Source organism: Gossypium hirsutum, chromosome D12, assembly GCF_007990345.1.
Source record: "Gossypium hirsutum isolate 1008001.06 chromosome D12, Gossypium_hirsutum_v2.1, whole genome shotgun sequence".
Lineage (NCBI taxonomy): Eukaryota > Viridiplantae > Streptophyta > Magnoliopsida > Malvales > Malvaceae > Gossypium > Gossypium hirsutum.
Genome location: NC_053448.1, coordinates 27,352,324 through 27,367,681, shown reverse-complemented (window position 1 = coordinate 27,367,681; position 15,358 = coordinate 27,352,324). Strand labels below are relative to the sequence as shown.

General features: G+C 29.8%; 1 protein-coding gene across 8 annotated transcripts; it reads right to left on the bottom strand.

Annotated features, from left to right (window-relative positions):
* Positions 1 to 7,387: 7,387 nt before the first annotated feature.
* On the bottom strand, positions 7,388 to 11,941 carry LOC107945465 (uncharacterized). Of its 8 annotated transcripts, none has more exons than XM_041107933.1 (12): positions 11,637 to 11,856; positions 11,315 to 11,415; positions 10,850 to 11,143; positions 10,364 to 10,583; positions 10,073 to 10,230; positions 9,824 to 9,969; positions 9,652 to 9,714; positions 9,403 to 9,495; positions 8,457 to 8,618; positions 8,237 to 8,343; positions 7,974 to 8,143; positions 7,388 to 7,858 (listed from the first exon to the last, which is right to left on the bottom strand). In XM_041107933.1, the coding sequence occupies exons 3-12, from the start codon at positions 10,953 to 10,955 to the stop codon at positions 7,590 to 7,592; spliced, it is 1,494 nt and encodes a 497-aa protein (XP_040963867.1). In that variant the 5' UTR covers positions 10,956 to 11,143; positions 11,315 to 11,415; positions 11,637 to 11,856; the 3' UTR covers positions 7,388 to 7,589. The 8 variants fall into 8 exon arrangements, with proteins under 8 accessions (XP_040963867.1, XP_040963865.1, XP_040963869.1 ...); XM_041107931.1 differs by having other exon boundaries at positions 10,850 to 11,267; positions 11,345 to 11,415; XM_041107935.1 differs by having other exon boundaries at positions 10,850 to 11,158; positions 11,345 to 11,415; positions 11,637 to 11,701.
* Between the last annotated feature and the right edge of the window lie 3,417 nt (positions 11,942 to 15,358).

Here is a 15,358-nt window from a genome sequence, read left to right as displayed (position 1 = left end):
GTCCCAAAATCACATTTTTTGATACCATTGGAAATCAGGTCATTACATTAGCTAAGTTGAAAATGTATAATGATTGGGTATTTATTTTGTGCTTATCTAAGTATTGAAAAAGAAAGAGGTTAAGATGATTGAAATATCAAGAAGGGGAGATTAGGAGTAGTGTCAATTATGGAATATTTGTGTTTAAGTGTTTATTAAAATGTCTAATGCCTTGAGTTTTTTAGAATTGACAAAACGGTATAGGACTTGTGTGTGTTTAATGAGTTGAATGAATTTGAGAAATAAAATAATCAGTAAGTATGTGAATTAGACTAGTAGACAAAGAAGTTGGAAACACATACCAAAAAAAAAAAAAAGACTACTAGACAAGGAAATGAAAAAGTATTATGAATTGTTATGATGTAAGTTTGTTATTCTGTTGATTATATGTATATATATAATAATAATTTGTTGAGAAAATAGTTAAAGTATTGGACCTAACTTGAAATTAGGGGTGAGCAAAATTTGATTCGACTCGAAAAAATCGAAAAAAAATTTGAATTTCGAGTTAAACGAATCGAGTTATTCGAGTTAATCAAGTTATTCGAATCAACTCGAATTTTTTTTTCAAATTTTGAGTTTGAATCGAGTTGAGTTTTCGAATTCGAATAACTCGAATAATTCGAATATCAAACTATAATATTTTACATTTTTACCTTAAACTCCCAATCCTTTTTACTTTTCTCTCAAAACTTTTACTCCTTCCCACTTTCCCCCCAAAACTTTTACTCCCCTCCCCTCCCAACCCCCCAATCTACCCAAAATTCATTTCCCACCAAAATTTTACTCTCCCGTTTACTTTTTCTCAAAATTTTACTCCCAAAAACCCTCAAAACCTTTTATTTTTCCCCAAAATTTTTACTCCCTCCCACTTTTTCCCTAAAACTTTTATTCCCTTCCCATCCCACCTCTCATCTACCCCAAACCCTCCTCCCTCCAATTTTTTTTAATATTTTCCCTCCAAAATTTTACTCCCCCTATTTACTTTCCATCAAACTTTTATTCCCTAAAACTTTTTATTTTCCTCCTAAACTTTTACTTCTCACCCTTTACTCTCAAATAAAAAATCAAAATTATCCAAAAAAAATCACTAAACATAAATAGTAATAATTTTATTTATATCTACTATTTATATTATTAAATTAAATTTCACATTTTATATTATTTATATTATTGAATTATTTAGTCATATTGAATATTTATATTAAAATTGAATTATTAATTATGCCATAAAATATTCGTGTTAAAATTTTATATTGGTATCAATTTCACATTTTATTTTTAAAATAACTTTTATTAAAAAATCATATTTTTACATTTAATATATTTTTTAATTCCAAAATACATATTGACAAGAATCTGAAGATAATTGAAACAACTAAGCAAGCAAAGATGCTAACCAGTATATAAAAAATTAATAAATAAATTATGAGGTGATGAAAGTTAATAAAAAATTTGATTAAGGTGGACAAATTTTATTACGATGGGTGACAGTGGTTATAAGGACTCAAAATTATTTTTTAAAATTTAACTCGAACAAATATATTTGATTCGATTCGATTCGAATTCCATCTCACTCGACTTGATTCGAGAAAACTTCAAATAAAGTTAGGATGATAAAATGAGATTCGAAAACTCGATTAACTCGAAAATTTTCGATTCGATTCGATTCGATCAAATACTCTCCCCTACTTGAAATGTGAAAAAGCATGGATTTTCATTGGGCTTATGCTACCTTTAAGCTTAAATTAATGTGAATTATGAAATGTTAATTAGAAAGGTCTAATGGAAAATGATGAATTTTAAATTTTAGTTGATAAGTAGATGGTTAAATGATTGGTGAGATAGACATTTTATGCGGTTTGAATTAAATAAGAAGAGAAAAAGTAGGAATGACATCTTGAATTTTTACTTATTAAGAATTGAGAGTAAATCATAAAAAGGAAATAAAGGATTTCTAAACAATTATGATTAATATAGACCTTTAAATAAGAGAAAATGATGTTAGTGATTGCTTTTTATAAGAGCGAAAGTTTAGTACAAACATGTTTAACTTTCGTAGCATAGGCTGGTTGCAATTCAACAACAGTGGTGCAAGTTTAAAATTTTTCCAAAAATTGTAAGAATTGAGTTAGAAGTATAGCCATGCATATATAGTTAAAAAGCTTATTGAGTCTAGTTTTTAACAAAAACAAATTAAAGTTGTATTCAAATTTTGAATTAAGAGAAAAAAAATATTTAAGTGAAGGTAGCTCAAAACTGTCTGGCAATAGTCTTGTTTTGACTTTGAAAAATTGATGAACTTTTTGTACTTGCTATTAAATTCTAAAATTTTTATGGGAGAAAATTTATTGAGTCTAGTTTCTAAAACATTAAATGAGTCTTGATTTTTAATTTTATGGAATAATATATAAATAATTTAGTGATAGATATACAATTAGACAATCTTATTTTAAAAAGTTAGGTTGTTTAAAATATTTTGTTTTTATATATATGATTTGAAATGAAAAATAAAATGAGTATTTGAGAATGAATTGAACATAAAAGACATGATATTTATTATTTGGCAATGACATAAGAATCATATTAATTGTTACTATGGAATAAGGAAGCAAAATATAAATAAATTATTATTAATTTTGTATAAATGAGATTGAGTCAAAAGTATAGAAATATTGAAGTTCAGCTTTGTTAGGGGATTTTTTTTATTAAGTTGAATACAAAATTAATTTAAATTTAAGAATATTTGTGAATAAGACAAGACTTGTGATAATACTTGAAATTTGAGTAAGAAGAGGTTACATTTTGTCAAGCTTAACTGTAAATATTGAAATTTTGTTGTGTTATGTTTTAAGTGTTGGATATAAGAAAGTAGAAATAAACCTAACTAAGCTTTAAATTTAGTTGCAATAATAAATGGCTAAATTCTTAGTAATAAAGAGGATTAATGAAATAATTGGTATATAGGAAAAATTGGTTGTGATATGTGAAAAATAAATAAATAAAATTCAAAATGTCCATTTTAATGAAAATGCTAAGACCAAGTTGTTATTAAATGAGTCACTACATTTTATTTTGATTCATGAAAGAAAGATAATGAAATAAGGACTTTTAATGAAGTTTGAATGTTGAGTAGAGAATATAGATTGTGAATGACAAATGAATTGTTGAGATATACTTTTTGATATTATTGATTTGATAACAAATGGTACATATATGTATGTGTTCTTTGTATCTTAAATAGATGTGGATAATGATATCATGAATGGAATGAATGTATGTTATATTAATTGAGATTTATAAATGATATGGGAAATTGTTGTTAACCCTAGTATTTTGGTGGTTCTTAGTCGTGATGTATTTGACATGCCAGTAGTAATAGATAATGCGTTTGGTTCAAGATATGATGTTTATGGATTATATTATGGCACTTCAATGTTTAGCACTTCGATTCATTTCATTTTGGAGTGGAGGTTAGAGAATTTTGGTGAGTATATCGGAGTGGTAGATGATTATATTCTGTACATTCAATGTATGAATCACCAAAGGTTACTAAGGATTGTCAATAAAATTTGAATAGAAACATTATGCTATACTTCCATAATGAATTGTTTTGATATATGTGTGTAATGTTGAATTATAATATGGAAGTTGTGTAAATAAATCAATTATGCTTTAAACGGTGAGAGTGATCTTTTTTCCTATTATAAGTTGGTGCATACTATTTGATTATACCATATTTTAGTAATTCATAAACCTTGTAAAAATGTATGTTTATTCGCACTTGAGTCCTACTAATCATAAGGGTAGTATTAGCGTGTTGGTTTTTTTTCCACGGGTAGGTTGGAGATTAGATGCGAAGAGATGGTCACTGAAGTTCTACATCGAGCTAAGTCACATCACACAAAAGTGTAAACGTGTTTGAATCATTTATATTGTATAAGTCAATGTCAGTGAGGCATGTACGTAGGATATTACTATGTTTTTTAATTTTAATATGTTTGTATAAGTGACTTTTGTAATTCATGTGATGCCATCATCTATTGATTATTGAAATGAATTGTATGAATTTACAAATTTGTTTTTATTGACTGTCATCACTAAAACATGTTTCTTTAAGTCTATACATGTGTTCAAAAAAAGATGCAAGTGCCTTTGGACATCGAGTGTAACATCATTTATCTAGAATCGTTGATGGTCTAGGTAAGGAGTGTTACAAACTGTATTAAGAATTGATTTAACATCTTTTCTATAACCATTAAACAAAACAATACTAGAGACTTGTTGAGAAATGACTTTGGTGGAAGTTGGATTTGCAGTGGTAAATTCAATTAGTTTAGTAGTTTAGTGTTAATTTCAATGAATTCAGTCATGTTGGTAATTCTTGAATTGATTAGTGTTGGAAAAAAATGTAATTTTTGGAAACTTTGAGGTATATTCTTGATTGGTAAAGGTGGAAAGTTGAATCATAAAATTATGGTTTTATACTCTACTCCATGAGACTTTACAACGGCATATCATATGCTCAAAATGGTTAAGTGATGAATGAGAAATTGATACTCAACGTAAGCTACTTGTGAATTATGTTGAGAAAAAATGAATAACTTAGTTCCCACATTGGTTAAATACCAAGTATGAAATATGTATATATATGAAAGATCTCACTTAAAATGTTATTGAATGACGAAGCTTGAAATCTTGCCTTACGCGCAGGGGTGCAGGTCCAAACCCGTCGAGGTTGGGGGAGCACTCGCATGACATGGGCGACTCAAAATGTCTAGATCGGTCGAGCCCAAAACGGGCTTGTGGATATTTTAGCCCAATATGTATTTTATTTTTCTTAGTATATATTATATAGAATTTGTATTAAAAGGAAAAATATCTCGATTTGATTTTATTGGGATTGATTTTCAATTTGATTTGATTTATTCAAATTGATTTAAAGGCTCCTTTAATGAAAAGATTTGTATATTTATTCATGGAAATTTCCAAAATCCCTCCATATTGAATGCCTATAAAAGCTTAAAGAATACTGCAGAATTCTTTAGAGAAACAGAGACACACTACGAATTTTTCACTCTCAAAAATTTTTTTCCTCTCCAAATTTTCAAACGTTTCAGTGATAGAAGAAGCCAAGGTTTGTACATTAATCATTGCAGAAGTGCTACTACTTCGATCAATTTATTATTGTATCCTGGGAGACAGTCGACCAATGTTTCTTCAAGCACCATAAGAGCGGTCGAATTTGTCTTAAGGAAACAGTGAAAACAAGCCTCAACATCTAGTAAAACTGGATTCCCTTTATTCAATTTTTAGTTTTCCAAAATCTTATTTATTTTAATTGTTCTGATGTTTTAAATAAATATAAATATTTAATTTGTTTTATTTAAATATGGTGTTTTTATATAAATATAAATATTTGTTTATATAAATATTTTCTTATATTAAATTGTATTATTTGTATATATAATTATTTATATTTATATATATTCGTTTGCTAACGTGTTTTGTCCAACAATTAAATTGATACTTTATTTATTAGTGTGAAGTATCAAACTCAACAAAAAAATTTAATCACTTTGGTTCTCCTTAAGGTACGTTCCTTGGAGTACTCATCAAAGTATTTCATTGTAAACAAAATACCTCCATATTGAATGCCTATAAAAGCTTAAAGAATACTGCAGAATTCTTTAGAGAAACAGAGACACACAACGAATTTTTCACTCTCAAAAAAATTTTTTCCTCTCCAAATTTTCAAACGTTCTAGTGATAGAAGAAGCCAAGGTTTGTTCATTAATCACTGCAGAAGCGCTACTACTTCGATCAATTTATTGTTGTATCCTGGGAGACAGTCGACCAATGTTTCTTCAAGCACCATAAGAGCGGTCGAATCTGTCTTAAGGAAACAGTGAAACAAGCCTCAACATCTAGTAAAACTGGATTCCCTTTATTCAATTTTTAGTTTTCCAAAATCTTATTTATTTTAATTGTTCTGATGTTTTAAATAAATATAAATATTTAATTTGTTTTATTTAAATATGGTGTTTTTATATAAATATAAATATTTGTTTATATAAATATTTTCTTATATTAAATTGTATTATTTGTATATATAATTATTTATATTTATATATATTCGTTTGCTAACGTGTTTTGTCCAACAATTAAATTGATACTTTATTTATTAGTGTGAAGTATCAAACTCAACAAAAAAATTTAATCACTTTGGTTCTCCTTAAGGTAAGTTCCTTGGAGTACTCATCAAAGTATTTCATTGTAAACAAAATCTACACTATAACTTGGCATCGTACGCTTGTGATTGATATAATTTAAAGTTTTACATATTTTAATAGACATAGAACAAGTTGATCTAGTTTTTGATGTCGTTGTTAGGTAGAATTGTACTTAAATTTTTTTTTATATATCTTTGAAATTTAATGAGTTTTTCAAAGGCACAAGTTAGTTAAGTGAATATGGATCAAAGAAAGTGGAATTAATTGGCACATTGTTTGCTTTTAGTACTAATTCTTGACTCTTGCATGCTAGTTCTTGATTTAGTAGTTTTGATCTTATGATTTTGTTAGAATTGCTTCTGTTGATATAACCTAGTTTTTATTTGTTGGATTGGCTTGCTTGAAATTGTGGATACTTGGTATTGGTTGTGGATATTGTCCTGTAGTTTTTCTCACAAGTTCGTTTATGTTACATGCATGTAGGAAAAATAAGATAATACTGCCTTTAGATTTGGAAATTGAACGAATTCTTGAAGCTCTTAAGAAGTCCAAACAAGTGGTGGAGCCTTATCGACTCGAGTGTATACAGATGGAGAATCATAGAGGTACCAATTCAATCAAACCAAGCTCATAAAAGTTTAAGAGACTATGCCATGCCCACTCTAGATGTGTGTGATAAATTAACAAATCAATTTCTAGCTAAATACTTTCCTCTAAAAAGGATAGTTAAGTTTAAGATGGATATCACCCATTTTTAACCATTTGAGATCTCGATACTTCTATTTCCAAAACTATCAATTTTAGAATCAATACACTTGTACATTGTTTAATTTTTCAAATAACTAAAATTATTAAACCAAGCTTCAATAATACTATAATACTCTCGTAATTTAAGTGAAGCTTTCATAAAAAAAAAATCTTATCATGTATTAATCCCTTCGAATATATTTTGATTATTTATCTATTATTAATCTAATAGTGCTCTAAAATACTTAATTTAGATTAATTAATTCATATATGTATTATTTATAAATGTAATTTTAACTTTAAAAAAGCTACCTCTTTCATCATAATAGCAAAATAGAGACAAAATTTAAAAGAATAATAGGTAAAGATAAGAAAAACCAGAAACATTTTAAATTATAATTTCTAACATTGCAAACATAAAACACCTAAGACAAAACACGGGCACCATTCTCAGTCATCCCAAAACTTCGCCCGTCAAGCCCTAAAAATGGCGAATGTTAATTTTGAATTTGCCACCATCTTTCAACTGTAATAATGTATTCAGCCTACAATCGAACATTAGCTACTTTTTTATGACCAAAGAAACCACCAACGGCGAGATCTGGCGGAAGCACTGCTCGAACTACTTCTGGGTGTTACAGTGATCCTCTCAGCATTTGCGGCTGCCCATTTGCTGAAATCAGGCGAAGAAACAAGTTCTTCGACAGCCCTTTTTGTGGAGTCTCTGGTGAACTTCTCCCACTCACCTTTAGAAAAATTTCTCCTCTCTGGTGTGTTGTGAAAGGTGGATGGGAAAGAGTCTGTATCTGACAGCTGACTCGGAGATGTCTTGGTAGTTCCTGAAGGAGGGGCCGTGAAAGAGACATGAGTTGTTTTCCTTAATTGGTCAATTGACAAACAACTAACTTTTCTTAGGTTGTATATAAATAGAAGGATCAAAATCCGGGAGCAAACCTAGAAGAGAAGTATTGCAAGAAGCAAGGGGTAAATGCTTAGACCGTCGATTAAGGAAATTAGAGTCTTCAGGCTTCCTGTACGTATATTCGTCATGAGAATATAGATCTAGTGATAAATCAGGAATTTGAGTGTTTCTTCCAATGACTTTGGCTAACTTGAACAGCTTCCTGCAGAAGTAATCCACATAATGTTATGCAATAAAATCTAGTGCGATGAAAAAGGAACAATGTCAAGGATGAAACCAAAGCATAAATTTATACTTGTACACACGGCGCAGGAATCTCAATCGAGTGACTTTACACAAAACTGATGAGAGCATTATTCCAGATAAAAATGCCTCTACTGCAAGGATGGGATCCATAGAACTCTGCAAACAGAGTAAATTATAGTTTTAACAAAGAATGAAAATACATTTAGCCATGGGTCGGGGATATTTTCATTGAGTTTGAGAAATTAGAGAGATTTGTGAAGAGGTACAACCTGAAGCATCATGATAGCAGCCACTATCCGGATGGTCCAAGCAACAAAGTAAGATGTGCTTATGTCAATTGATCCATCTTCGGTGAGGACAAGTTTGCGAACAACCCAGAAACCCAACCAAGCTCCAGCCAGAACAAGAAAGCCCAAGAGAAACATAGCCAACTGAAATTTAAACATAAAAAGCAGTTCTCTGTATTATCAGGAAATATTTGCAAAGCTTCTCAGCAGCTACCACATCCATTTATAAAAGTTCAAACCACTGAGCCATAAATACATGTCACACATGTAACATTTAGCTGCAACCAATATGTAGTTAAAAAGAAGATAAGAAAAATGCCCGTATTTGAATCTGGAACCAAGTGAAATAAAGAGTGCAAGTAGAGAAACTCTAGTCTCAATACTAGAATGAAGGTATAAATCTAAGCCAATTTGCAAATCAAGTATTTAATTCAGAAATTTTTGCATTTTTTGGGGGTTTAAAATAATACATGGATTGTTTGGTTACTTTAGAACACCTATATGCAATGATAAAATATTGACTACAACTGGAAGGGGAACAAAGGAAGAGGAGACAATAGCTAGATTTCAAACAGTTCACACAACCATTAAATATTAAACACCATAATTTTCTAGAGACAGGAAGTATTCAATATAAAGAAACCCCGTAACAGAATAGAACTTTAGTAATTCTACATCGATTTTACCATTTCATTTTACATAATGACATCATATGGAAAACAGTTTGATTTGACAGCCAAAATCCATAAGATCTTTCATCATTCATGGTTCACTCGCTACCCTATCAAATTTACAGTGTCGCATCCAACATGAACAAAGTAATTGATAACAATAATATTTAGAGACTGAAAAATCCTAGTGGTTACGCTCTATGATATAGAGAAACATAGAGCAAGTGAACAAAAAAATTTGCAGGAGACTTACATACAGGATTATACATGTCTTCAGTGATTCCCATTTCTGAAAGTATTGATTGCACCAACTGTGGTATATAGCGGAGAAGTATAGATCCCAAACCAAGCTAAAACAATGACAATACCATACGTGAGAAGAATTAACAGAAGACATAGGCATAAACACATACGCATGCATATGGAAATGTGCACATAAACACACACAGACACACAATAAAGTGGCAGCAAAAGGAGATCATCTCATCTGCACAGTTTATACTCACCATAGATGAATATATAACAATAGCAAGTGAGCTCTTCCGACCAGTTGGGAGAAGCTTCATTCCCTATTAAACATAAGAATATTAATCATAACAGAGATTGATAGCTGAACAGACAACAGCAGTGAGCACAAGTCGAGGAACTTTCAAGTAATTCATCAATCACAGTATTTACCTGAAACAGGACTATTAATACCACAAGGATAACCCCAATTGCAATTGCACCACCATAGTAAAATACTAATGATTGGCTTAGTGTATATGCCACACTCCACAACACAATACCCAGTGCTAAAAAAACTATACGATATTGGAAAAATTCTGCAAAAAAGACGAACAGGTAAATGAACAAAGAACAGGGTACATAAACAAGTTTCAATTGTCAAGACATAAAGCAACACAGATAGAAGGATCACAAATATACCCTCTTCAATTGACACTTCAACGGTCTGTGTAGAAGAACTGGTCATTCGTATATCTAAGAGCTTGCGATCAAAAGGAGACATCGATTTAGCCCATAATCTGTTTGAAACCTTCTCCCACTTGCCTTGAGGGCACATCCCTATCCCAAGTGAAGCATTCCTGCAAAAACAAAGATATCAGTCAGAAATAAGGTTCAAATTTTGCAGTTTTCAACAGATAGAAACCTTCTAAGCCTGTTCTTTTAAAGAGTTTATCACTGAATTCAACCAAGTAGTTATGTGAAACCATATACCTGTGGAAGCAAACTTCAACATTAGGTCTGCGTAGGGTGGAATTCCCTTGTGAAACCTTCAGCTTGACTGAATGAGCAAATTTCATGAGATTCCTAAACCTAGGCAAACCATCAACGTGAACTCTTTCGCAAACAACTTTAGTTCCAGGCTTTAAACCAGGGGACTTCTCCACTTGTACGCCAGGAGTTAACTGCAACGTCTTATTAAACTCCCCAACAACTGCAAACATAAAACAACATGATACAATCAAAATTTAAGGACTTCCCACTACTAAGACATTATTACGAGCAATTACAAGAAATATGATAAGCACAGACAACCCAACCAACTAAAGCTATATGAACATTTGATTCCTTATCCATCTAATTTCATCAAGATTTAACTCTTTAACCACTAAAAGGCAAAAAGAAAACCCTAATTCATAGAATTCAGAGAGTTAAGATAAACATGCAAGAAGTAAGAAAGAAAAAGAAGGCAGAGAGTACCCAAAGAAAGTTTCTGGGCAGATGCAAAGGAGGAAAAACTTGAAAGAAGGAAGAAGATAAGGCAGAGAAGCAAAGCAGAGGGGAGGTCCCGTTTCCTGGTACCCATTGTTGAGTCGGACTTGAGAAATTGAGGAAAGCATGCATAGGCAGGACTTTGAAAATACAGTCGGAGTCGGAACCGGTCGTTTTGGTGTCTGCTCGATGGCTTTCTTGTCTTTGGTGGTGCCTTTTTAGCTCTTTTATTAGTAGCGTCGTTTTGGTCTTTTTTCACTCCAACACCAAACTTAGAACCCACTGTAACGGACCCAACTTCCAAAACACCGAAAATTAAGAGACATAGATGATAGCTTAAAGCATTCACAACATCATAGTCATAGTCCATGCTTTTGTAACATCTTACCCATTCTTTGATTGTTCACTGGCATTCAACATCAACAATTCATTAATTTAACTTAGCTAATTTACCTGGTGTTGTTGTTGAGTTTCAATTGGTACCTTCTGATATAAAGTGCTTTCTGGACACTGATATCAGTTGCCCAAACTTTGCAAAGGTAACAATAATAGTTCTGTAATATGGCTTAGTTAGCAGCTCGAGTTATCTAAACAGAGTCTAAAACACAAGTAAAAACTAAAAACATAACTTCATTTCTCAAACCTCAAACTCAATGTTTAAAACAAAACAAAAAAAAGTACACACACTCAAATCCAGCCAAAAACCAAGCAACCCGTCATTCCCTCATCTACAATACACATCAAGAGTCAAGAAATTGCTTAAATTTTCAAGTACCTATTTTCACTTGAGTCTGTCTTGATCTTTGTTTTGTTTCTCCATTTTTGATGCAGACGTGAGGAGGAGAACGAAGGACTAAGCAAGGATTAGAAGTTAGATCTTAGATTCATGAGATTTTTATGGGAGAAAGTTTTATGGAATAGGGAGTTTTGGGGGTAAGAAAGAGAGTTTTCTAACTTTCTGTTTCGGACAGAACGAAAAAATGAAACAAAAACAAATGCTGGAAAAAAATAGAAGGTTATAATTTGGGAATCAAGCCCGCTTTCTAAACAGGGTGTGGAAGATTTTTTCGGCCTGACCCGGCTCCTTCTGAATTTGTTTAGATATCCTTTTATTGTTATTTGCTATTATTTTGTTATTATTTGCTGTATTTTTTATTCATTCATCTAAGCTCGAAAGCTGTTTGAAAAGTGAGAGTGTTTTGGTAAAATACAGGCTTAAAAAATTAGATTAGATAAAAAAATAGATATTGGGTAAGATTTTTTTGACCTGTCAGGCTTGGCTCGAATATACCTAAATGTTTTTTGTACTGCTATTTTGTTGTTGTTTGTTGCTATTTTGATGATATTTTACTCTCATTTTATTATTATATTGGTACTATTTTATTGTTATTATTTGAATATTATATTAGTGTTATTTAAATATAAAGATTTTTTAAATATATTTTCAATGTTTGAGAAAAAAATTATTTTAATATTTTTAGTGTGTTTAATGTATTATATTTTTAATATTTATTTTTATATAAAAATAATACATAAAAAAATTAATACAAATAGATCGGATCGAGTTTAAGTAAAATTTTAAGTGTGATTTTTAAGTTAAGTTAGACTCAAATTTAGAAAACAAACTTAAAATTTTAGATTAGTTCCGCCGGACCCATGTTTGGGTATAATCGTGATGGGGGCCATGATGTTTTTTATGGGTTTGGCCTAAGTTTGGGGATTTGGGTATTTGAGTGGGAATGGGTAGGTAGATTATGGGTGGGTGGCTGATGGTATTTGGACTTTGGGTTGATTTTGTGTTTAAACATAGTTTTCATTTAATATTTTTATGGTTTACTTGATTATGAGTTATATTTGTTAGTTATTTTAATGGGTTATTTAATGATTACTTATATTTGTTTATTATTTTGGTTTGGTTATTTGATTGTTATTTTTTATATTATTAATAATTATAGTTATGAAATTATGATTATTGTATAACTAATCATAAAATATGCCATCATGTATTTAAAATTTTTTATATTTAATTTTAGTTAAAAGTTTAATATAAAAAATAATTAAAAGGTTTAATTTATTAAAAACCTTATGGATTATTATTTTTATATTTTCGTTTTCTATCTTGAAATTTAAGTTAAAGGTTTAAATTTTTTATAATTTAATTTTATTTAAAGGTTTAATATAAAAAAATTGTTCAAGGTTTAATTTATTAAAAAATTATGCATTATAATTTGAGGTAGATTTAATTTAAAGGGTGCATCAAGCGAAGATATAGGATGGCATTTTAGATTTCTTATGCCAAATATGAAAGGAAACATGTAAACTACGTGGAAAAGTTAAAAGGAGGAATAACACGATTTAAAATTTCCATTGCTTATAAAACCAACAATGTTGCACAATGCCCAAATGTAACTAATATATGATATTTTGTATGTTTTTTTAAATTTTATAATTTTAAATTTATCAATAAATATTATATAATAATATAAATGTGTGAATCATTAACATTTTTATTTTCTTTATAAGAATCACCAGAAGAAATAATATGATCAACCTTTTAAGAAAGCAAAGCAAAAAAAGTTGACAATAAAAGGAAATAGATGAATTTTTAACCCGATTAAGAGAAGATGATGACTATAAGGGATTTGATGATAAGGATTCTACTATTAAACAAGCTATTTAGGACAGTCTCTAACCACAACACGAATGAAATAGGAGGCAAGAATTCAAAAGAAGTAAAGGTCGTTGGAGTAACATTATGATGAAGGATAAACTCCTCAATGGTCTATTGCATAATAATTTGGAGAAAGAATAAGAAAATATTGTCCAAGTGAGTTCGAGTTTGCTTTAAAAAGAGCTATACCCGAATTAGCCAAAAGTAAGAGCTCAAGCAACCAAAAGTGACTATATTTTAAAGACTCTAAGAAAGAAGTTGGGTGAATCATTATATAAATTTTTTATATAAGAGTGACTTCCTTTTCAATTAACAAGTTCTCCTTGGTTATATAACTTAATTGAAGTGGTGGGAGAAGTTGGGATGATTATCATCTAATGATATTATTATGAATTATGTTTAGGTTATTATCTAAATCCACAATTTCAATTTGGGGTAGAGCATTCTATGAATATATTACGTGAAACATTAGAAGGTACAAAATATGTAATTGAAAGATTGGAACCTTGTATAGATACTCAAATAAGAATGATTAACCATGTTAGATTCAAATACTTTTATATATAATTTAGTTATATATTTTGAAATGGATTTATTTATTTCTTTTTTATTCTATCTTTTATTAGAGTAATTGTTCTTTTTTGGAGAGAAAGAAGAGATATTTATCACTCCACAAGCATAAAAAGCCTAAAAGTAAGTGAATCCGGGTAAATTAATAATTAATTCATTTAATTTTTTTGTTAAGGGTTTAATCATTTATTTTAATTTATATTATTTAATTATATTGTAAATTTCAAACTTATTTTAAAATTTAATAATATTATGTAGCTAAAGTACTTAGTTAAACTGTCACACCTCAAAATAGGGCCTAGGTGTTTTAGGGGTATTTTAAGAATTTTAGCCTTAGAATGTTCGAAATTTTGTGACATGGCATATCGGTAATGTTTTCAATTATGGTTTTTAGAAAATTAAATCAATTTCTGAAAATGAGTTTTAAATACCTTTAATTTTGAAGTTAGGGCTGATTTGTAAAAAAGTCAAAATTCAGAGTTTTTTATGAAGCAATTTAACCATATTTTAAAATTCAAGCTAAAAAACCTCTCTTCTCCAGGTTATTTCATGTACAAACTACCCAAAGTTTGTGTTTGCCATCCCTTGATTCTCTCATACTATTTCAATCAATTTTGAACTCTAAATCCTAGTTCGTTTTCATTTCTATCATCTCCCAAGTTATAGACCTCTATAAAAACCAAGAAAAGCACCCAAAACACTATAGCTTCCTCCATTGTCAAGCTTGTGGGTTTTTCGGGTTTTCAATCAAACACATTGATTTTATTTATCTAAGGTAACGATTCAATTCCTTATGAGTTTTTAATGTTATCTAGTCTTTAAAACTAAGTTTTTAGCCGTTAAAACACATGTTTTAAATAAAAGCCGAAAATTGGGTCGTTAATGGTGGATTTTGGGATTTTGCATAAAAACGTGGTTTCAAAGTGTTTTTAAATTAGTTTTAACATGATTATAAGGTTTCTAAACTTACTTTAAAGTTTCGTTAAATATTTCTTGAATTTTAATAAATTTTTAGAAAATAGCCATAAAACATATCGAAAAAGTAGATATCATGAATTGAGTAGTTTTTTTGTAGTTTAAAGGTTGAGAATTAGTTGTAGGCGAATTATAAGATGAACGAAATTGATTATAGGTGAAAAGATTGAGTATAGATCGAGATATTAAAAATTAAAGTTTGCAATGTTATAAGTTTCGATTACATGAGAACTTAGTTTAGGCTTATGTTTTATATGATTGTAATGAGTCATTGGCTAATT